At 48.8% G+C, this 20,012-nt stretch overlaps 8 protein-coding genes across 8 annotated transcripts; 6 read left to right on the top strand and 2 right to left on the bottom strand.

Annotated features, from left to right (window-relative positions):
- Positions 1–453: 453 nt before the first annotated feature.
- Positions 454–3,181, top strand: FOBCDRAFT_190074 (aspartic peptidase domain-containing protein). The gene is made up of 3 exons (XM_031190549.3): positions 454–1,081; positions 1,136–1,430; positions 1,479–3,181. Exons 1-3 carry the CDS (start codon positions 664–666, stop codon positions 2,995–2,997), a joined length of 2,232 nt encoding a protein of 743 aa, XP_031034534.2. The 5' UTR covers positions 454–663; the 3' UTR covers positions 2,998–3,181.
- A 275-nt stretch (positions 3,182–3,456) lies between these two features.
- Positions 3,457–4,787, top strand: FOBCDRAFT_206654 (uncharacterized protein; the record flags this gene model as incomplete). Its single annotated transcript, XM_031190548.2, has 4 exons — positions 3,457–3,716; positions 3,766–4,189; positions 4,235–4,697; positions 4,744–4,787. The coding sequence occupies 4 exons, from the start codon at positions 3,457–3,459 to the stop codon at positions 4,785–4,787; spliced, it is 1,191 nt and encodes a 396-aa protein (XP_031034533.2).
- A 92-nt stretch (positions 4,788–4,879) lies between these two features.
- On the bottom strand, positions 4,880–6,818 carry FOBCDRAFT_243740 (uncharacterized protein; the record flags this gene model as incomplete). The annotated part of the gene is made up of 5 exons (XM_031190547.2): positions 4,880–5,050; positions 5,099–5,220; positions 5,275–5,899; positions 5,945–6,369; positions 6,416–6,818. 5 exons carry the CDS (start codon positions 6,816–6,818, stop codon positions 4,880–4,882), a joined length of 1,746 nt encoding a protein of 581 aa, XP_031034532.2.
- Positions 6,819–7,217: 399 nt separating this feature from the next.
- On the top strand, positions 7,218–8,612 carry FOBCDRAFT_231882 (uncharacterized protein). Its single transcript, XM_031190546.3, has 2 exons — positions 7,218–7,838; positions 7,885–8,612. The coding sequence occupies exons 1-2, from the start codon at positions 7,710–7,712 to the stop codon at positions 8,518–8,520; spliced, it is 765 nt and encodes a 254-aa protein (XP_031034531.2). The 5' UTR covers positions 7,218–7,709; the 3' UTR covers positions 8,521–8,612.
- A 10-nt stretch (positions 8,613–8,622) lies between these two features.
- Positions 8,623–9,440, bottom strand: FOBCDRAFT_264368 (uncharacterized protein; the record flags this gene model as incomplete). Its single annotated transcript, XM_031190545.3, has 3 exons — positions 8,623–8,836; positions 8,882–9,242; positions 9,307–9,440. 3 exons carry the CDS (start codon positions 9,438–9,440, stop codon positions 8,723–8,725), a joined length of 609 nt encoding a protein of 202 aa, XP_031034530.3. The 3' UTR covers positions 8,623–8,722.
- A 1,127-nt stretch (positions 9,441–10,567) lies between these two features.
- FOBCDRAFT_231879 (calcium-activated chloride channel-domain-containing protein) lies at positions 10,568–13,106 on the top strand. The gene is made up of 5 exons (XM_059609877.1): positions 10,568–10,799; positions 10,850–11,003; positions 11,051–11,345; positions 11,392–11,820; positions 11,864–13,106. Exons 1-5 carry the CDS (start codon positions 10,724–10,726, stop codon positions 13,025–13,027), a joined length of 2,118 nt encoding a protein of 705 aa, XP_059465863.1. The 5' UTR covers positions 10,568–10,723; the 3' UTR covers positions 13,028–13,106.
- Positions 13,107–13,257: 151 nt separating this feature from the next.
- On the top strand, positions 13,258–15,508 carry FOBCDRAFT_168529 (uncharacterized protein). Its single transcript, XM_031190543.3, has 3 exons — positions 13,258–13,808; positions 13,857–15,064; positions 15,117–15,508. The coding sequence occupies exons 1-3, from the start codon at positions 13,465–13,467 to the stop codon at positions 15,269–15,271; spliced, it is 1,707 nt and encodes a 568-aa protein (XP_031034528.2). The 5' UTR covers positions 13,258–13,464; the 3' UTR covers positions 15,272–15,508.
- A 467-nt stretch (positions 15,509–15,975) lies between these two features.
- On the top strand, positions 15,976–17,384 carry FOBCDRAFT_231875 (glycosyl hydrolase family 61-domain-containing protein). Its single transcript, XM_031190542.3, has one exon. The coding sequence runs from the start codon at positions 16,179–16,181 to the stop codon at positions 17,250–17,252; it is 1,074 nt and encodes a 357-aa protein (XP_031034527.1). The 5' UTR covers positions 15,976–16,178; the 3' UTR covers positions 17,253–17,384.
- Positions 17,385–20,012: the final 2,628 nt, after the last annotated feature.

Raw genomic sequence — 20,012 nt, 5'->3', positions numbered from 1 at the left:
CTCAGATCGGCGGGATCTGGAAATAACGACCCCGTATTCACTGCGTGAGAGGATACGACGGTGCATGGGGATAGCTAATCTCATAATGGCAAGGCGCTAAAACGGCACCATTGCGGAGCTGACGTGACCCCTAAGAAGGGAACAGCGCATAAGGGAGTCTCGTATTGTCAACTCTGCAGATAAAACAACCCTTCAGCTGAAAGATTAACAAAGGGCGCTTTGTAAATACCCACAAAGATATTAAATATTCTTCAATCTTTAATCCTTTGTCTTCTTTATTTCTCCTCTTTTTGTTCCACGTCATCCCGCTTGTATTTCGCTGACCTGGCGCTACACGAGGCCCCGGCCTCCTCGAGATTAGCGCCAGGCACAGATCATCCAAGACAAGACCAGGGTGAACGACCCCCCCTTAGCTCTGCATGTTGCATTTGCAGGTGGTTTTATATAGAAACAGTCCAACAAAAAATTCCCGCCATCTCCATTTTTAGTTCTTCCAACCTCTCTTCCTCTGTTCTCGAGGTTTCATTCCCGTCTTCTTTAATCGTTTCGTTTCCCCGGTCACTCACTACGCCGGGTTAACAAATTCCATCTTATTTCCTTCCCCTGTCTCTTTTCTCTATTTCTCTATTCCCGATTGTATAAGCATCTCAATTGATTGGAGAGATGTTGTCCGCTCTTTTCCTCGCCATCGCGGCCCCCGCGTTGGCTCACGCTACCGCTCCCCAAGAAGATGGCCTCATTCGCTTCCCCCTCAAGGTTTCCACCGGCGCACCCGTTGTAAAGGGCGTTACCAAGCGCCAAAACGAAGTCGCTCTTGAGAGCCAGCAGAATGGTTTCTTCTACAGCATTGACGTTGAGCTCGGTACGCCGGGGCAGAAGGTCACCGTCAATCTGGACACGGGCTCTGCAGAGCTCTGGGTCAACCCCGTTTGCTCAAAGGCGCAGCAGCCCGCGTTTTGCGAGTCTTTTGGTCATTTCGGCGAGAGTAGTACCTGGGTTAACCTTAACACTACTGGCGGTGTTGTCTACGGCACTGGGTATGCTTATTGGAACTATGGTTACGACCATGTTGTCGTTGGATGTGAGACAGCATTCCTCACCGTCGCTGAGACATAATTTTTGCTAACTGAATTAGCTGCGAATATTCGCAACCAAGTTTTCGGTGTCGCATACGATAGTTCTTTTACCAGTGTCGGCATCATGGGCGCTGCGCCTGATCTGAATGGTTGGGATGCGCCTTACCCCCTCGTGATTGACAGCATGGTCCGACAGGGCCTTATCAAGAGTCGCGCATTGAGTCTCGATATTCGCACTCTCGATAGCGATCGCGGCGCAGTTATCTTCGGTGGTCTCGACACCAAGAAGTATACCGGCCATCTTGAGAAGCGCCCCATCATCCCCGCCGAGTCATCCCCCGATGGTCTCACCCGGTAAGTCCCCGTGCTCAATTGACGCGCGCTCCTGTCTAACGGTCGCAGCTACTGGGTTCACCTCGACGGCATCAGCATCATCCAAGACGACGGTTCCGAAGACGCAATCTTCTCCCAGACGAACGGCCAGCCCGTCCTCCTCGACAGCGGATACACCGTCAGCGCACTCCCCGGCCCCATCTTCAACAAGATCGTCGCAGCGTTCCCCACGGCCCAGCGAACCCCCGGCGCTTACGTCGATGTCGATTGCTCCGTCGCCGATCTCAAGGGCACCGTCGACTTCAAGTTCGGCAACACCGTCATCAAGGTCCCCTACGCAGACTTCATCTGGCACAACGACGATCGCTGTGTTCTCGGTGTTTTCCAGGACGATGAGTTCCCTGTTCTCGGCGACACTTTCCTCCGCGCTGCCTACGTCGTGTACGATTGGGATAACAGGAATGTCTGGCTCGCTAACAACGAGGATTGCGGTACCAACCTCGTCGCCATCGGCACTGGTCCCAATGCCGTGCCTGACTTGGTTGGTGAGTGCGGCTCTGACTCTACCACTACTTCTGGAGCTCCTACTTCCACCGAGACTGCTTCTGAGTCTGTCACCGAGTCTGTTTCTTCTGCTGAAACGACTGCCGATACCACCCTTTCCTTCTCTACTACTCGTTACTCCAACACTACTTTCACAACCTCCAAGCCTGGATCAACCTCTACTGGCGGATCTGGCAACACTTATGTTCTCCCTACTGCTTCCGCTCCCTCTACAACCATCACTTCCACCGTCACAACCAGCAAGGTCTACACGGTCACTGCCTGCCCTCCCAGCGTCACCGACTGTCCCGTCGGCCATGTCACCACCGAGATCATCACCTCTCTCACAACATACTGCCCCGGCTCCGAGGCTACAGGCGTTGCTCCTCAACCCACCAAGGGTCCCGTCAAGTCAACCCTCACATCGACACGCGTGTACACCATCACTTCCTGCCCCGGCTCCGGCTCCTGCAACAAGGGCGACGTCACCACCGAGATCGTGCACAACACGCAGATCATCAACCCCGAGCAACCAACCGGCGTGTACACCATCCCCGAAGCCATCCAGTGCGGTTTTGGAAACTTTGGCTGCAAGGAGGCTACCACCAAGGGATACCGCACCGTCACCATCACATCGGTCGTCAAGGCGCCCAAGCCTACTCCTGTTCCTGGCTACTGCACTACCTGCGGACCTCCTGGCTCCAACCATCACAACAACGGTACTTTCACAGGTCACTACACCAAGCCTGGTTATGAGCAACCCACCAAGGGCCACGCTACACAGGATTACCCCGAGCCTACTGGCACCGCTTCCAAGCCTACGGGCGGCAACCCTCTTGAGGAGCTTCACACCTACAAGCCCACTCACGTCTACGCCCAACCCCCCAACACCGTCGCTACCGTCGTCAAGCCAACAGGTACACCCGTTGACTCAACACCCTCCGAGCCAACGGGCACCAGCCCCGCGATCGTCAACGGCGCGAGCGCATGGAACGTTCCAGCTCTTGCGGCGTTTATCGTCGGCGCATTTGTCGCAGCTCTGTAAATGGAAATAATGGATGAGGCATTTAATACTTATTTAATAAGGTGAAGCGTAGATACTTTTTGCGATGGTAGATATGGGATGACATTTTTCCTTTATTTTGTATCTGCTTCTAGAAGCGTATTATTCTTAGATTGGATATTTGCATCGATTGGATGTATCTATACGACATTGACTTTTTATGAGAGCCTTGATTGACCTTGGTGATGTTCTGCGGGGCCGCAACGTTTGATTGAGACACCGTCGTGTAAGTTGTAGGTGATGCACTTGGATGAATTGATCAAGCTGAACTGAAGATGCGACTCTGATGCATCAACGACTCTTCCGAAACCGTCGGTTTGCATTCATCCGACCATGACAGTAGCGGTTATTTGAACTGTCTAGGATGCGCATCCTTCAATCAGACCATTTCTCTAATTTTCATCCCTCTTCATTTCATTCAAACCGTCAAAACTAGCAAAAATGGCCAATCTACTCATCAAAATCAGTATCGCAGCCATCGCCCTCCTCGCAATCCTCTTCCAGATCTATCTCAAAGAAGCAATATGGCTTGGTTTCGGCATAAACAGAACCATCCAGCCGCTCAGCTCATTCCCCTACCAATGCCGTAAAATCGTGCATCATCGTCTTGAAGCATGCGAGGACATGTACTTATCCCAATCCACGCGCCAATTGTTCCTCGCGTGCTCAGATCCAATTGCACGAAAGCAATGGCAACCAAAGTATGTTGACCTTGAGCAAATTATATTAGACTGTGATTAATTAGTGTAGTGTTGGGTATCGCAATATTTCGGGTCGATCGCAACGCGATGCTATTGTTGCGTTGGATATCGATAAGCCGGTTGATAACGGCTTTGAGTTCCGCGCGTTGAGAACACCCGTTTTCGAGGGCACTGCTGGCGATGGACTGGTCAACCTCGCTGGCTTCTCTGGCGTTGAACAAGCTAATGGTGTCATTGATCTATTTCTCGTCAATTTGCGACCTTCGGTTGATGCAGACGGAAAGCTGGCAGATCAATATGTTCATGGTGGAAATGCCACTATCGAGCACTTTGTCACTGGCCCCGATGCTACCCAGATGAACCATATCCGCACTTACTCACACGCAGGAATAGTTACGCCGAATCGTGTTGCGGCGTTGGATGATAAGACGTTTTATATCAGCAATGATCACGGCCCTCATAAATTCGGCTGGGTAAATACTTTGATCCCAATTTTATAGCTTATACTAACAAGACAGCGCCATCATCTGTCGATGATTCTAGGCTTCTCCGACGTGGCTTTCTGCGATACTCGAAGCTGCAAACGCGTTGCATCCAAGCTCCAATTCCCCAACGGCCTCGTCATAGAGGATAGCATCCTTTACCTCCCCGACTCGATAACAGGCCGTCTATACATCTACCGCATCCTTCCCAACAGAGATCTCGTAAAGGTCGATGAAGTTAACCTAGGCTATGGAGTTGATAACGCGTCGGTCGATGAAAATGGTGATATCTGGATCGCTGCGTTTCCTATCGGCGTTGAGATCTTCAAGGCATACGATGATCCTTATAATGCTCACCCGCCCAGTACTGTCCTGAGAGTGAGGAAAGTTAAAGGGGAGTATGTTGTTGAGAAGATCGTTGAAGATGCGAAGGGGGAGGTTTTGCCGGCAGCTACGACGGTTGTGCATGATGCTAAGACTGGAAGGCTTTTTCTGAGCAGTAAGTTATGTGATCATCTACTGATGACATTGCTAATCTTTTGCAGGCGTCATTTCACCGTTTATCGCTGTCTGCGAACCAAAGTTGTAGACATGAACTATCCCTGGTCATCTATCTAGTCGATCAGTATCAACTCAACTCCACTCAGCTTGCAGCCCTTGCCAATGTTTCCTATCGCAGACTCATTTGACTCGGCAGAGACGACCATTGTCCTTCTGTGCCCACTTCTCACTTCCAACACAAGGAAAGCACCAAAAAACATCATCAGGGTCAACACTCTTCTTGATGGCCAGAAGTTTCTCGTAGTTCTTACCCCAAAAGGCATGCTGCCAATCAGGTTCGAAAGGAAGAGCCTAGTACATATTAATATCAATTCCATCCAATGATGTAGACAATCTTACCTCATTGATATAAGCCCCAGTATCTGGAGAAAGTTTGCGGAATGGCTCCATAGATGTATTTGACGCCTTGACTGCCTCAGCTTTAGAAGTCTTGTTGAAAGGCTCAAAGGACTCTCCAGATACTGATAGGTTTGTTAGTTTACTCCAAACCGACGTCTGAAGTCTATTGAACTTACTCGCGTGAATATAGCTCTTCCTCCAGCCAGGATTAACAGCTGCACTCCCCCCTCTGGGCTTCGCATCTCTAACACCCTTCCCAGCGATCAAATGAACTGTCAACCCCCCAGCAGAAGCCAAACTCTCTTCCAACGCCCCCCTGAACTTCTTCTCGTCACCCAGCGCTTCCCTACCCAACAATCTCGAGGCAAGATAAAGGGTCACCCCCGCAGCACCCTGATCAAAATAAACATCATACCACTCCAAAAAAGAGCCATACCCTTCCTTCGTAGCACTAAACTGCACAGCTCCGGGCCACCGCTTCTGAATAGTATCATTAATCGGCTTGAACAACTTGAGAATGTACTCTGGGTCGTTAACGTCCTGTGCCGCAAAAACACCTTGGATACCGGCTACTTCGTCGGGCCCGCCGGCGGGGTTGGGTGTTTGGGGGCTAAGGATTGTATAGCCTGAAAGACCGGCGTCGGATAAGGAGGGGAATTGGGAGATGATGTAGGCGAGGAGATCGTATTTGAAGGGAGCGGCTGCGGAGGTTCCGATTGTAAAGGCTGATGCGGTGATTTTGGGGGTCTTGTAGACTTTCATGGTGATGGATGTGAGGACACCAAAGGTTGAACCGCCGCCCTGGATTGTCAGTATGATTGGGAAGTTGAGTGGTTAGTGACTTACTCCTCGCATTGCCCAGAAGAGATCAGAATGGTTATCTTCATTGATGGTCAGGATCTTTCCAGATGGTGTGACCATCGTCATTTGGAGGACTTGATCAACTGCAAGGCCGTGTTTGGTCGACAAGAGAGAATGTCCGCCACCAGTAACGTAGCCTCCAAGACCGACTGTCTTTCCGCCGCCGCCAACAACTACGCGGCCATACTTATCCAGCGTGGTGTAGAGATCGTACATCTGGGTCCCCGCGCCGGCAGTAACAGCATCACCAGTGATAACAGTCTTGGAGTTGTGAAGCTTGAAGGAGCCTTTATGGTAGGTTATTTCTTTGAGATGGTGAGTCCAGAGGGAGAGAGAACCGGGAGCTATGGAGCGTCCCATGTAGTCATGGCCAGTGTTCTTGACAACGAGCCTGATGTTGTTCTTCCGAGCTATCGTCTGTCAGTAAGATCTCTTGTTGAATCGCAAAACACTTACCAAAGTCGATCCCAATTTTGATATCCTCCGCCTTCGTAACGTTAACAACATAAGCAGGATATCCACTTCCACTACATGGATAACTCTTATCTGGGAGGCAAGTCCAGTTCGAATACTGATCATAAATAAGAGAGACAGGATTCTGCGTGTGAAGATCATAATGCTTCCAAGCCTCAGCGACCCTGGGACAAGTATCTTTGTCATAAGACGGCCAGCCCTTATGGCAGACTGCCCCAGGAGGAACAGGCGCAAAGAGTCTACCGTCTAAAGTGTCATTGAGACGAGACCATGCTTTGTGAGAAGGCCAATCTGAGGATCCAGGGTATGTCTTGCAAGTCTTGGGAACAGAGCCAGCAAGAACAGAAGGGAGGAGAAAGACAATGAAATTATAGAGACGAGTCATTGTGAACTGCGATGCATTGAAGATGAACAATACTTGAGGCAATTGCTTGCAGGTTTTTATAGGCAGACATCTGAATTGGCCCCCATCTTGGCATCGCCTCTTTTTCACGAACACGCTCTAAACGAGGGATCATGTTCCGAGACTAAACCAGCATTTTTGCGGCGTTGATGTCACGGCCCAGTCAGAAACAAGCGTATTAGTCGGTTTCTGTAGCTCAGCCCTGCCAAGAGGGGTTTTTGTGGAGGTGGCTTGAAAGAGGGATCATGATGCGAAATACGGGGCTTCAACTGTCAATATTTTGTGGAGGTGATTGGTTGAGTGGTTGGTCCGTGGGCGGTTTGATCCAGAGACCCAGGGGAGCAAGGAAACTTGTGACGTTGAGCCAAAGTGCCAAAATTAACTGGTCTAAAGGCCTGCTAAACCTACCTAAGTCTTTTTATCACTTAGGATAGAAGCCTTTACTGCATCCCCCAGAGAAAGTCATTGTTTTGGCCAAGTCGTTAGCTGCTGTCGCATTGTTCATAAAGCTTAATAACACAAGAAAAGCTGGATAATTTCTCCGGGTCTCGCCTGAACTGCTTCGCGACTTCTCGACTCATCACTGAAGCAAGAATGCCTTATCGACTGTTCAATCATTCATCTCCCGAAATGCCGAAAAACAACTCATCCCAACCCCTGTCACCTCTCGCCATATCATCCCAAAAGCGGCCTAACTCCATGCTCGTAATCAATGCTTAATCTCAAAGCAGTAAAGATCAGGGCCAATTCTCTGCCCCAGACCCCTAATACTTCCCCGTTTCCTCCTCTCTCGCGTGGCTTGTCGCAAAAAATGCCTTCAATCACTCATTCCTCTTGATCCGCCTACGTCAGGCGTCTCGTCACTCCCTCAAAATGCTGCGGCTCTCGCTGCTCGTCCACTCCCTAGTATCTCTATCTCTCGCGCGCAAATCAGACGGTGGGACGGTTTGGGCGACGCCGCATGATAGTTACTCCTCGTCAATTGGCGTCCCCGGGTGCAAAGTACGCGACATTACTGAGTCAATGGAGCCAAGCTAACAATCACCAGGTCAACACGAATCGCGTCGCCTACTGGCCGTATTCCGTCGACTGTAACAATATCTGCATCGCGCTCACATACGAAGACCGCACCGTGCATCTCCTCCGCGTCGATCAATCGCAAGGTGCCTACGACGTTAGCTACGATGCGTGGAATTACCTCTACACAGGCTACTCGGCCACCGACAAGCCCACGGCCGGCGGTCCCGTCGAGATGACATATTCCAACGTCGACGCATCCAAATGCTCCGACTTAATACATACAAAAAAGAGCAGACTACCGCTTAGCGCAGCGAACAGCATGAACTTTTTAACGTCGTGCCTCGATCGGAACGAGAGTACGTGGGTTGGCGATAATTACGTTCTTTACAACATCCTCGACTCGATATGCACTCTTGGACACGACGAGACGTGTGAGTTGGATTATCCGGCGGAGAACCAAGCAAAGTGTCCGCATACGATGGGCGTGCCGGATGAGTTGAAGGGGGAAGCAGTTGTTAATATTCGGTATCCGAGTGGTGAGAAGGTGAGCGCTGCTGATGGGAAGCCAGTGGATGAGGATGGTGCGATGGGGTTGGAGAGGCCGGGTGGAATGGCTCTGGCGATTGTTGTTTTGTTTTCGGCGTGTCTTGCTCTTGGGATGTGATGCGCTGATTGATGCGATGCTGATGATGGTGGAGGATGATAATGTCAAGATACCCTTCTGTTTTGTTTCATGCCCGTTCAATTGAACAATTAGTCCGCGTTGCCGAATTAAATTAAAGATCAATTAATTGTAACAATCTGGTATCAACGCCGACATAAGAAAGGATTACCATTGTCAGGGCGGTGGCCTGTCGTCACGACATTTATTTGCCCAGATTCAGCGCCTCTTTGACCTTGCCCATGGCCGACTGCTGTTTTTGTTCTCCACCCTCACTAGGCCCGACATCATCCTGACACAGCGCATCCTTTCCGTGCATCTATTGCTTATTAGTATATGCATTCAATTGAGAACAGCGGCGTACCTTTTGCTCTTCCATCTCGGCCTGGTGGATAATATCGTGGACCTCTTCGGCCGTCTCGTCATTGAGACCAGTAGGGGCCTTTGGGCCAGAAGACCTTCTTCTCTCCGACATGATGTTTTTGTTTTGCTGTATCGTATAATCTTGTGTAAGTCTCTTGGTGTTTAAATTGAATCTGAAGAGACAATGCAGTGCTGGGAGGGGCAGCTTCATATAACTCCAGCTCTCATCTCTCGTGTCGTCATCCCTCCCATACCTCACGATGAAATGATGCTGACCAACGTCATGTTGAACCATCGCGGGGTCGAAATGGTAACGCTGGACGACAATCTCGAGACCCCTCATCATCACAGTGTAAATGGCGCTGCGACAACATCTCATTCAACTGCGAGTCTCGTTACTTATAAGTACAATTCAGTATCGCATACCGTGACTGGCAACCATCATCACGTTTGAGCATATAAACGCTTCGTCCCGATACGTCGAAATGCCTAGAGTCGGCACGATGACATCGACAAATGCTTATCTTTGTCTTGTTGGTGTTCAGCTGCTCGTGTGCCATCGTGTGACTTTTGGGGGATTGGATGGAAGTGCCCGGTCATGATATCACCTCGGCAATTTCCATGCTCGATATTGAGCAAAGAACCATGATCTGATTAATCTATATCCTTTGCTGTGACTTGTGATTCCATCTCGTGATGTGACTCTGCATTAGGCCATCGGTTCTTGCATCCCATCCCATTCATTTTCAGTCACTCCCATCTTTTCATTGGATCTTGTTGGAGGCGCATCTATTTGGATTCGGGTTCAGGGTTCAGGACCCATGGCTTCAGGCATACGATGGAGGTATCTGGGCTCTTAGAACACGAATCAATGTCTTACAATTATTCAGTTAATCACACGCCTTCGGTTGCTTATTCCATGGCTCAGCTTAAATCAGTAATTGGATAAGGCCCGCCATTGATCTGCCGGAACAAAGGCGGCCTAACGTGACCTTGCAACCTGAACACCAGTGAGATCTACAAGGGCTAACGACTACGCATCTGCCGGGTTTAGGGAAGATATATCTTTACCAAACGCTCATTGGAGCATAGTTTCAAGCTGTTCAACATCTCATAACTGAACATGAGTGGTATTCTTGTCAGAGGCAAACCTCACACTCAAATACATCTCTCAAGAGTAGCACTAGCATGTAAGTCAATTCAACGTCGGATCCATTATCTAGACAGCAAGCGCATTAGAATTCTTGATATTCTGTTCAGATTTCGAGTCGCAATCGGTCGTGTCTTGCCCATTACCTATGTCGCATGGCTGGCTATCTTATCTGCGATAAGATAAGCCCTCCGAGACTGTCAAGTTGTAAGATGACGACGATAATTAAGATGCACAGAACCCGAAATTATCAATACGAAAATCACAGTATTGTTTCATTGCCAAACATCAAGCCTCACGGCTCCTGTCGATCCGATCTCAATACGCAAGAACCAATAAACTAGAACCCCTAAGATTACCACTCCATCGTCAATGAGGCAGTGCAAATCACCACAAAAACTTTATCGCCAAGGACAATCCGCCAAAACACCAAGATTCTCGTGCCGACTTAGCCGCCCAATCCGGCTGAACATTCTTGGCCAAGTGGACCCAGCTGACGTGTATTGGAGCCCCCAAACGTGTCTTTTCACTTTTTGCATCAAACATTCTTTCATATTATTCACTTCTCTACACCGATCTCCGCGGTTGTATTCTCTGTCTGTCGTTCTTGGTATGTTCCGTCGCGCAAGAGGTATTGCCTGACTAGACCGCGGTACCAGACGGGAAAAGCACAGGGATCTTATAGGCTGGAAGATGCCGAGTATGGGGTTCGAGGATAAGACGACGTACAACGACAAGTATGTCGTTTTGTACGATTTTGGTGAGACGGGTGAGTCTGAGAGATGGTTATGAGATGCGATGAGATGCTGATGTTGGTAGATCATGATACGGCTATCAAGGAGTTCAAGACCCTAGTTGCGGATCTGGAAGAAACTGGTTTCGACGTCGAAGTCAGAGCTGGTTATGAACAATCCCTTCTTGTATTCGCCAAAGCACCACGTGAACTTCTCGGCAACGCTGTTTATAAATCAAGGCAAGTAAGCTCCATGCACCGCTCAGGACTTTATTAACAGACAGCAGGGTTAAGGACTGGCTATACGGCATCACGCCAAATCACCCAGGCGGTGATAAAAACACAGTCGTCGATGGAGCTTACGAAGCAGAAGACATTCTCTCAGTTTACCATATTGTCAATTGGTCCAAGGATCTTGGTGGTGCAGGCATCACCCCCGGAACAGGAAAATGGGAGAACGTCAAGGCGATATTCCCCATTCATAATTCCAAGGTCAATCAGTCTCTGCTCAAGTATTTGAGCCGAAAGTTTTTCTTAAGCAACGAGGACATTGATCAGATTCGCAACCTCCACGGCTCAAAGGTATTTCCTATCTCACTCACCTATAACTAAGTACTCACAATCTCAGGTCGCCTTTTACTTCGCTTTCATCCAAGCCTATCTTCTCTTCCTCACCTTCCCCGCCATAACAGGTGTTATCGCATGGCTCTGGCTTCCACGGTACTCCCTCGCCTACGGCATTCTTACCAGCGTCTGGTGCACTGTTTTCCTTGAGTACTGGAAGATTCAGGAGATCGATCTTAGTCTGCGCTGGAACGTCAAGGGCATTCAGCATGTCAAAGTCAACAGGCCGCAGTTCAAGTATGACTATGAGTATGTTGATGAAGGCGGACGAAAACATTATTATTTTCCTAGATGGAAGAAGGTGGTGAGACAGCTGTTGCAGATTCCGTTCTTGATAGTGGCGTTTCTGGCGCTGGGCATCACCATCATTGCGGTGTTTACTATTGAGATTTTGATCTCTGAGACATACGCCGGTCCGTATAAGGATTACTTAGTACGTCACCCGTCTCGCTCACAAACTTGTCTAACATGCGCAGGAATATCTTCCAACAATTCTTCTGGCTGTATCTCTCCCCTATATTACCTCCGCCCTCGAAGACGCAGCCGAATGGATGACTGAATTCGAAAACCACCGCACCGCCGATCTGCACGAAATGTCACTCACGCAAAAAGTCTTTGTCCTCAACATGTTCACAAACTACCTCCCTATCTTCCTTACGGCCTTTATCTACATACCCTTCGGTGGGACCGTCGTCCCCAAGCTTGAGAATTTCTTATCAGCTGCGTTTGCGAGCGTCGGCAAGAAATTCGTTCATCAGCCGTTTCATCTTGATGCTGATAGGTTGAGAAACGAAGTAATCGCTTTGACAGTCACAGGTCAACTCTCTGGTTTCTTTGAAGAGAATATCGTCCCGATGCTGAAGCATAAGTTCTCGGATTGGTATAGGGATTATCGAAGGGCGAGATCGAAGGGCGATATGCTTCTTGCGGTGGTGAAGGATGATCCTGAAGAAACAGCTTTCTTATCACGTGTTCGAAACGAGGCGATTCTTCCAAAGTACAACGTTCAAGATGACATTGCAGAAATCGTTCTTCAATTCGGATATCTCGCTTTATTCTCTCCAGTCTGGCCAATTATCCCAATGGGCTTTCTCATCAACAACTGGATTGAGCTACGATCTGATTTCGCAAAGATCTCACTGGAGCATCAACGCCCCGCACCAGTTCGCTCAGACGGAATCGGCCCTTGGATCTACTCCCTCGAAGCGCTGACATGGCTCGGAAGTATCTGCACCGCAGCGATTGTCCATCTTTTCAGTGCCGATAAAATCGGGAATACATTGGGAAACTGGGCGACTCTTCCCGTCACGGTTTTTATCAGCGAACACGTTCTTCTCCTCCTTCGCTCCCTCGTCCGCTTCACTCTTCAACAAATCGGCTCACAGCGTATTCGAGAAGATTACAACCAGCGCTATGCAAACCGTGTCAAGTATCTTGAAGAGCTGGAGACGAAGAAACAGCAGTCTGGACTAGCTGTACGTGAAGCGCATCGCGAGCGACGCAAGTCAGTTTTGGTGATGGAGAGAGATCCATTCTGGACGAAGCAGGTCCATGACGGTGCTAGTGAGTTAGCAGGTATTACGCTCATTCAACAGGTGAAGAGGAATGAAGAGCCAGGGGATCAGGAGAAGAAGGATTAGGCGCAACGCGCAACAGAATCAGTGTATAGATTACAGACCAAATTGTTTCATATGTAATTCAAAAAATGTATTTTATTAATCATTCACATTCTTTTCAATTTCTCGGTCATCGGTATCTTCCATCGCCAAGACACGGCCGAGACATTCGGCCGTCTAATCCGAAAGAAGTTTTTTAACTCTCGTCATCATTCCAGACTCGTCCATCACGCGATTATTGCAGGCTGGTTGCGGGGTCTGAACCTTAAAATGCCGGATGCGAAAGACTTCTTCAGCTCTCGAGGTGAGCTGACGAAACTCGCTTCTCGGTGCCTGTGTTGGGAATAGTGGTGGTGAAGTGCCAAGAAACTCTTTCATGTAGATAAAGTATAAGGATGCTCTGACGCCATGTTTAGTGTTTCTCATGATCCGATTGTCAAGCTCAGTCCAAAGACATCAAGATGAGATTCACTGATATTGTCTCCACGATTTTCGTGGCTCGTACTATTGCATTTTCTCACGATGCGCAGCATCGTCTTAATGACAAAATCAACGTTGCTGGCACTACAGACACTAATCCGAAATGCTATCTTCCCGCCCCGTTGAACCCCTCCGACGACGGGCTTGAAAGTTCGCATGATTTATTCTCCAGCAAGAAAGCGCTTCAGTTGATGGTCAAGAAGCATCAATCCCTCGTCCGTATCCCTTCAATCTGCTATGATGACATGGGAGATTTGGATACAGATGATAGATGGAAGCCATTCAATGACATACCAAAAATGCTAAAGAAAGCATATCCGACCGTGTAAGTAAATTCAATTACACTCTGAATAATGATTTTAACAAGATTCAGACACAAACACATCACCCCCGAAAAGGTCAACAAATTCGGCCTCGTCTACACCCTCCAAGGCTCCGACCCATCCCTCCAGCCAATTCTTCTAGCAGGCCATCAAGACGTCGTCCCCGTAGCCGCCGGAACACTCCACGAATGGGTCCACCCCCCCTTTGACGCCTTCTACAACGAAACAGACGGCTATCTCTGGGGCCGCGGCGCTTCAGACGACAAATCAGCCATCACAGCTCAGATGTCTGCCCTAGAAGCACTTTTGTCTCAGAAGACTTACAAACCGCGTCGCACGGTCATTCTGGCTTTTGGATTTGATGAGGAATGCTCTGGTCATCGTGGAGCAGGCCATATCTCGAAACATCTGGAGAAGAGATATGGGGAGCATGGCATTGCTGCTATTCTTGACGAAGGCGGTGCTGGGCTGCAGAAGATGGGTGATGTTTTATACGCGCTTCCTGCTGTTTACGAAAAAGGTTATCTCGACGTATGGTTCAACGTCAGTGTCGTCGGTGGCCATAGCTCAGTGCCAACACCGCATACAGCGATTGGCATAATGGCTGAGATTGTTACTACCCTGGAACATAACCCCTTCAAGCCCGAAATCGCCAAGAACGGAGCCATTCATCAATGCCTCGCTTGCTTCGCAGAGCATTCGCCCCAAGTTTTTCCAGACCTCACTAAGCTTGTTAACGGTGGAGATCTACAAGGCGTTGCGAAGTTCTTGACTAAGCTGTCGCGGGATATGCAGTACATGGTTCAGACCTCGCAGGCAATTGATGTTATATCTGGAGGTCAAAAGATCAATGCTTTACCGGAGTTTGTGACGCTTGGTGTTAATCATCGGTATGCGCCGCAGGATAGCATTGGAAGCATCCAGCACAGAATCGTTGGCTTGATCAAGGATATCGCCGAAAGCCACAAGCTCCGAGTTGAAGCTTTTGAGAATGATGGAGATTATGATGAGTATCTTACTGCTAATGATCTCTCTCGACAATGCAAAAAGGATGATGATCTTTGGCAGCAGAATTACAAGGGTACTTTGACGATCGGAGCGAAGAAAAAGTCATACATAACACCTCAGTCACCAACAACCGGTCCAGTTTGGGATATTTTCGCAGGAACAGTACGGCATTCATTCGCACAAGAGGCAAAGACAGTCGTTGCAGCTCCCGGAGCCATGACGGGCAATACCGACACTCGACATTATCTCAGTGAGTCTCTCAAGTCCAGGGTATTCCGATCTCCAGCTGACCCCCCAATCAGATCTCTCCAAAAACATCTACAGGTGGAGCCCCGGCAGCCTCAAGTCCTTCTCCAACATCCACGGCGTCAATGAGCGGCTTTTGATGAGCGAGCAGATGAACATGGCAAAGTTTTACTATGATTTTATTCGTAATTTCGACAAGGCCGATGTCTAGGGGAGCATCACATGTAAATAGGAGACTACTCCTGAGATTGGGATTTATCGTCGATTATTCCCATGTCAAGCTTCTGCGTAATTCTTCCGTTCATCTGAACTTGTTCCGTTCCGTTTCTTCAGGCGCTGGGATCATCTCCACTCACCTGTTACATCCGGCAATGAACCCCTGTGTACATCAATTTCCACCAATCACTGTCAACTTTCAAGTCCGCCAAGGCTGTGAGATTATCTCTATCGATTGAGTTTGGAGAATTAATTACAATCTACGATTGACTTTACATGGTCAAAAACCCTACAAAACATATAGGATTTATTCCATCTTAGATAATTACACCTACAAACAACCTTATATCGAAACGCCAAGTTGTTTGCAGCTGTTTCTCCAAACAGTTTCGCAATGCCCTCGCTCAATCGCCCAAAGCGCTTAGATGTCCGAGATATGAGACGTCTCGCGTAACTGACAGACAGGGTTTCTCACCAAACTCACCAAATCTCAAACGAAACCCCCTTAAACAGTTTCTCCAAACATTGGGTGACGGCCCAATAATCGTCCCTTGGCGTCTAATGTCAGGAACAGTTTCAGTTGGCGCGTATTATCCACCGATATTCCAGCAATGAAGTGCACATCCGAGAAATAAGGGGATCCTCTACCGTGAGACCAATTTACCTAGATAAAGGCATGTTCTTCCCTCCTGCTTCCGTCTCTTCTTTCTTCTCCTCATCCCATTCTTTCCATCCAAAGATCTGATTCTTACTTTCGCAGCTGTTGCTTGCGCCTTTCTTTTCACTTTTTCTCTACGAGATCATTCCATTCTTTGCAGACCCTGGTGGTTTAGCTATTCTTCGTGTCCAACTCTACGAAAATTACCACTACATCAATCCTTTTTTTAAAAGCAACATTCAAGATGCGATCCTCCTTCTCTACCGCTCTGGCCCTCGTCGCCGCCCTCCCCACCGCCTTCGCGCACTACAACTTCGACGCCCTCATTGTCAACGGCAAGGTCACCGAGCCTTATGAGTATGTCCGCAAGACCACCAACAACAACAGTCCCATCACCGACGTCACCTCCAAGGACATCATCTGCAATGCTGGCGGTCTCGACAAGGATATCCGCGCTGCTACCAAGACTCACGCTGTTTCTCCCGGTGATGAGGTTGGTTTCACTGTCGCCAACGACATGGGCCACCCCGGTCCTCTCGCCGTCTACTTGAGCAAGGCCCCTGATGGCACTGAGGCCTCTGACTACCTCGGTGACGGCGACTGGTTCAAGGTCTACGAGATGACCTGGAAGACGATTGGTGAGAACGGCATTGAGTGGGCCAACTACATGAACGGCCAGTCCAATGGTATCACCAACTTCACCTTTACTCTTCCCAAGGAGACTCCCAAGGGTACTTACCTCATGCGCGCTGAGCACGTTGGTCTTCACGGCGCTGGTGAGAAGAACGGTGCCCAGTTCTACATTGGCTGCGCTCAGCTCACCGTTGATGGTACCGGTGCTGGCAAGCCTTCTCCCGTCGTGTCTCTCCCTGGTGCTTATACCGCCACCGACCCCGGTCTGCTCCTCAGCATCTACTACCCTCCCGTCACCAACTACACTGCTCCTGGTCCCAAGGTCTGGCCCAGCGGCTGTGAGGATCACACTCCCAACTTTGCTGGCCAGGCTAGCGACGGTGACTGCACCAATGACAAGGGTTCCGACTCCGGCTCTGGTTCTGGCAGCGCTGCCCCCGTTGCCAGCGATGCTCCTGCCACTGAGGCTCCTGTTGCCTCTTCTCCTGCTACCGATGCTCCCGCTGCTTCTGCCCCTGCTACTACTGAGGCTGCCAGCGCTGCTACCCCCACTGAGGCTCCCGTCGAGCAGCCCGCCGAGACCTCTGCCCCCGTTGCCACCAAGGCTCCTTCTACTGGTGGCAAGTGCAAGGCCAAGCGCGCCGCTAAGCGAGCTCTTAAGGCTAAGCGTGCTCTCAAGCACTAAGCTGAGTTATTATGAGATGGATGATTGAGTTTCTGACCTTTGCGTGGATGGAATGATGGATCATTACTGGATCCCACGTAAAACTTCTTTGTACATAGTGATTGAATCACGTATACATATGGCAATTGACGTGTGAACAGATGAAAGACTCTGCACTTTGTGACATATTCCTCGTGGCTGTGAATGATTCTGGGCCTTTGATGGCTTTTACACCGCATGATATGAGACTGTCTTGACGGTTGATGATCCCCGACCGCGAGTTTTGTCTCTGCTGTGGCTCGCAACGTCACCGCCACGAAGTGCCTCTTCAACGCAGCCACAATACACTCTCTCAAATCTCAACACCAGCAATATAATCATCAGAGATCATCAAGTCAATTCATTAAAAACATATTCCCTCCATTCATTCAAGGCAAAACTCTAGTACTGACTACCAAGATTTTACCGAGGTCCATTAAATATATCTGCAGTTCCGATATGAAAGAGCTACAATTGACACTTTAAATTTCTCTTTGAACCCTATCAAACTGACCTGGCTCTTTTCGGTCCTAATACTTATCCTTGGCAAAAGACGAAGCGACTATCAAAAGACTAGATTTGGCGTTTCGGATCGTCGCTCTCTCAGATGACTGGTCTAACTCACCGATCAGCCACGCCGCACCACCCTCTGGACCCCTATGGCGTTATCTCAGCTCAAATGTCGCCATCAACGCCTTCTGCATCCTTCAACCCAGCAAGGTTGCAGTCCACGCATGCAATGCCGCTTCAACTATTGAAGCACCGAAGCCTTCTCGAACACACCATAAAAAAGGCGCTATGTGCAGAGATCGAAGCCTACCGCATATGCGAGATCTTGCTAGTGAAAGCGATTGCACTCCATCTTTGACGCACGCCCAATGCATCTACCACAGAACTTCAGATGGCGCCATCAATGGATGAATGTCGCAAGGTGAGAGTCCAATTAAGCTTACTTTTTGGGTAGGACTATCAGTACGTATGTGAGGATATGGCGTGGGGTATCACAGCATATTATCAGAGATAAGAACTGATTTTGATGTTACGCCGTTATCTGTAGGCATCAAGATTTCATTTTGTCTCAGATAGTAATGAAGATATATATTCTTTGCCAAGGGACTGCAGTTTTGAAAAAAGACATAAAGTTCCGTCGGCACTAAGAAGTTGCCTCGTAGTATCGAAAGTCTCATGCAGCTTGTCAGTCTTACTATAACAAGTTGGAGAATTATTGAAGACTTTTTGATGGCTGCTTGTCAGTCTCAACACCATTCACACGTCCAAAAAGTAAAGAGAAACCTTTACATGCTGTAAATCATACGTGCCTTAGGAGGCAGCCCGTCTTCTGTCTCTACGCCCTCGGTATGTGTATATACGACACCATCTTACGTAGCTGTCACCCTATAGATGAGGCACAGACTCGGAGAATTTGACGCGGTCCACTCAAATCTTGCAGATATGAGTGGCGTGCATGATATTGAAGTTAACGGGGAAATGGATATGTGCCACATTCTGGACTGCTCAAGAAGGATGAGAAGCAGTATGAATAGATGTTGATAGCAATGGAGGTTAAACCGAGAATAAAGCATTAAATAAACCATGTAGATATATTCTGTGGACATTGTTGCAAGCCATTTGTAAGATGGCTGTATCCAGAGCTCCATCCTGAGAGCTTCGGGTATTAATAAGCGGTGTTGGGGCTCAGAGAAACTGCCTTGCTGTAGACTGATAGAGAAGAAGCTAACATACCCATATACAGGATGCTGGTGCAACAACCAGCGGTTGGGGATGTTGGTAGGAAAAGCTAGCCATGAAGTGCAAGCTACCTTACTTAGAGATATTTCTAAACTGCCTCAGTGACGAATTCAGACATTATTCACCGAACACATAATACGGAGGGCAATTGTAAGCCGTCGACTCGGGAAAATGAGATCCCGTAAGAAGTTTCATACCAAGATTTGCCGAGGAAAGACTTTTGTTAGACTTGGGTTAAATCCCGTCAGCAAGCGGAGAAATCACAAAAGAAGCCATCTCCGCCCGCAAATCTCCATCGTGACCAGTGTAACGGCAATTACCTTACCGCAAACTCTCAAGAATTAAACTCTAGGACTATGATCACAAGACATCCATAAAAGTCAACTGCTACCAAGCCAAAGGTTTAAACCGTCTCCATATGGCAATCACCTCCTCAATTCGGCCTCGTATTTCCTGCCATTGACCCGATAGCTGGGACGACTGGAATGCGGGAACCGTTGAAAGTCAGAAAATCCAACGCCATTGAGAGACAGTGAGCAGTGGCTACAGGGTTTGGCGCCAACGCCAGTCATGCCTGAGGCGCAATCACGCTAGTCAAGCAATCAGGAACGCGCTTCTACTGGAATGCTGATCAGTGTGTAAAGCGACGACGTCTCAATTGAGTTGCCAAAAGCACCTCTCAGAAGCAGCTTGGGATGAAGTGCATTGTTTACGACTGGTGAGGGATTGAATTGGTGGCGGACTTCTTTTGGGCGTGTTGCAACCAGCATGCAAGGCTCGAATTTCAATCAATTGTCCACATCTTCCACCGTAGAAAAATGGCACAGACGGTAGATGGACTCTGTGTCAAATGCCGGTGTCAGTTCAGTGTTACCTGGGCGTCATGATCACGAAGATTATACGAAGTCGGCCTTGGTAAACAATTATTGTCCAAGGAAAATCCCATTAAATGGATCACATAGGGTAAACTCCGAGCCTCGTATCGCCAAACTC

Source organism: Fusarium oxysporum, chromosome IX (assembly GCF_013085055.1).
Source record: "Fusarium oxysporum Fo47 chromosome IX, complete sequence".
Classification (NCBI taxonomy): domain Eukaryota; kingdom Fungi; phylum Ascomycota; class Sordariomycetes; order Hypocreales; family Nectriaceae; genus Fusarium; species Fusarium oxysporum.
This window is presented reverse-complemented; position numbering and strand designations above follow the sequence as displayed.

Excerpts from the sequence above, each read along its gene's own strand:
- FOBCDRAFT_190074 (XM_031190549.3), top strand. The coding sequence starts at position 664 with ATGTTGTCCGCTCTTTTCCTCGCCATCGCGGCCCCCGCGTTGGCTCAC. Across the intron at positions 1,082-1,135 it reads CGACCATGTTGTCGTTGGAT|CTGCGAATATTCGCAACCAA; the intron begins GTGAGACAGCAT and ends TAACTGAATTAG. Across the intron at positions 1,431-1,478 it reads TCCCCCGATGGTCTCACCCG|CTACTGGGTTCACCTCGACG; the intron begins GTAAGTCCCCGT and ends TAACGGTCGCAG.
- FOBCDRAFT_231882 (XM_031190546.3), top strand. The coding sequence starts at position 7,710 with ATGCTGCGGCTCTCGCTGCTCGTCCACTCCCTAGTATCTCTATCTCTC. Across the intron at positions 7,839-7,884 it reads TTGGCGTCCCCGGGTGCAAA|GTCAACACGAATCGCGTCGC; the intron begins GTACGCGACATT and ends AACAATCACCAG.
- FOBCDRAFT_231875 (XM_031190542.3), top strand. The coding sequence starts at position 16,179 with ATGCGATCCTCCTTCTCTACCGCTCTGGCCCTCGTCGCCGCCCTCCCC.
- FOBCDRAFT_231879 (XM_059609877.1), top strand. The coding sequence starts at position 10,724 with ATGCCGAGTATGGGGTTCGAGGATAAGACGACGTACAACGACAAGTAT. Across the intron at positions 11,004-11,050 it reads AACGCTGTTTATAAATCAAG|GGTTAAGGACTGGCTATACG; the intron begins GCAAGTAAGCTC and ends AACAGACAGCAG. Across the intron at positions 11,346-11,391 it reads GCAACCTCCACGGCTCAAAG|GTCGCCTTTTACTTCGCTTT; the intron begins GTATTTCCTATC and ends TCACAATCTCAG.
- FOBCDRAFT_168529 (XM_031190543.3), top strand. The coding sequence starts at position 13,465 with ATGAGATTCACTGATATTGTCTCCACGATTTTCGTGGCTCGTACTATT. Across the intron at positions 13,809-13,856 it reads AAGAAAGCATATCCGACCGT|ACACAAACACATCACCCCCG; the intron begins GTAAGTAAATTC and ends AACAAGATTCAG. Across the intron at positions 15,065-15,116 it reads CGACACTCGACATTATCTCA|ATCTCTCCAAAAACATCTAC; the intron begins GTGAGTCTCTCA and ends CCCCCCAATCAG.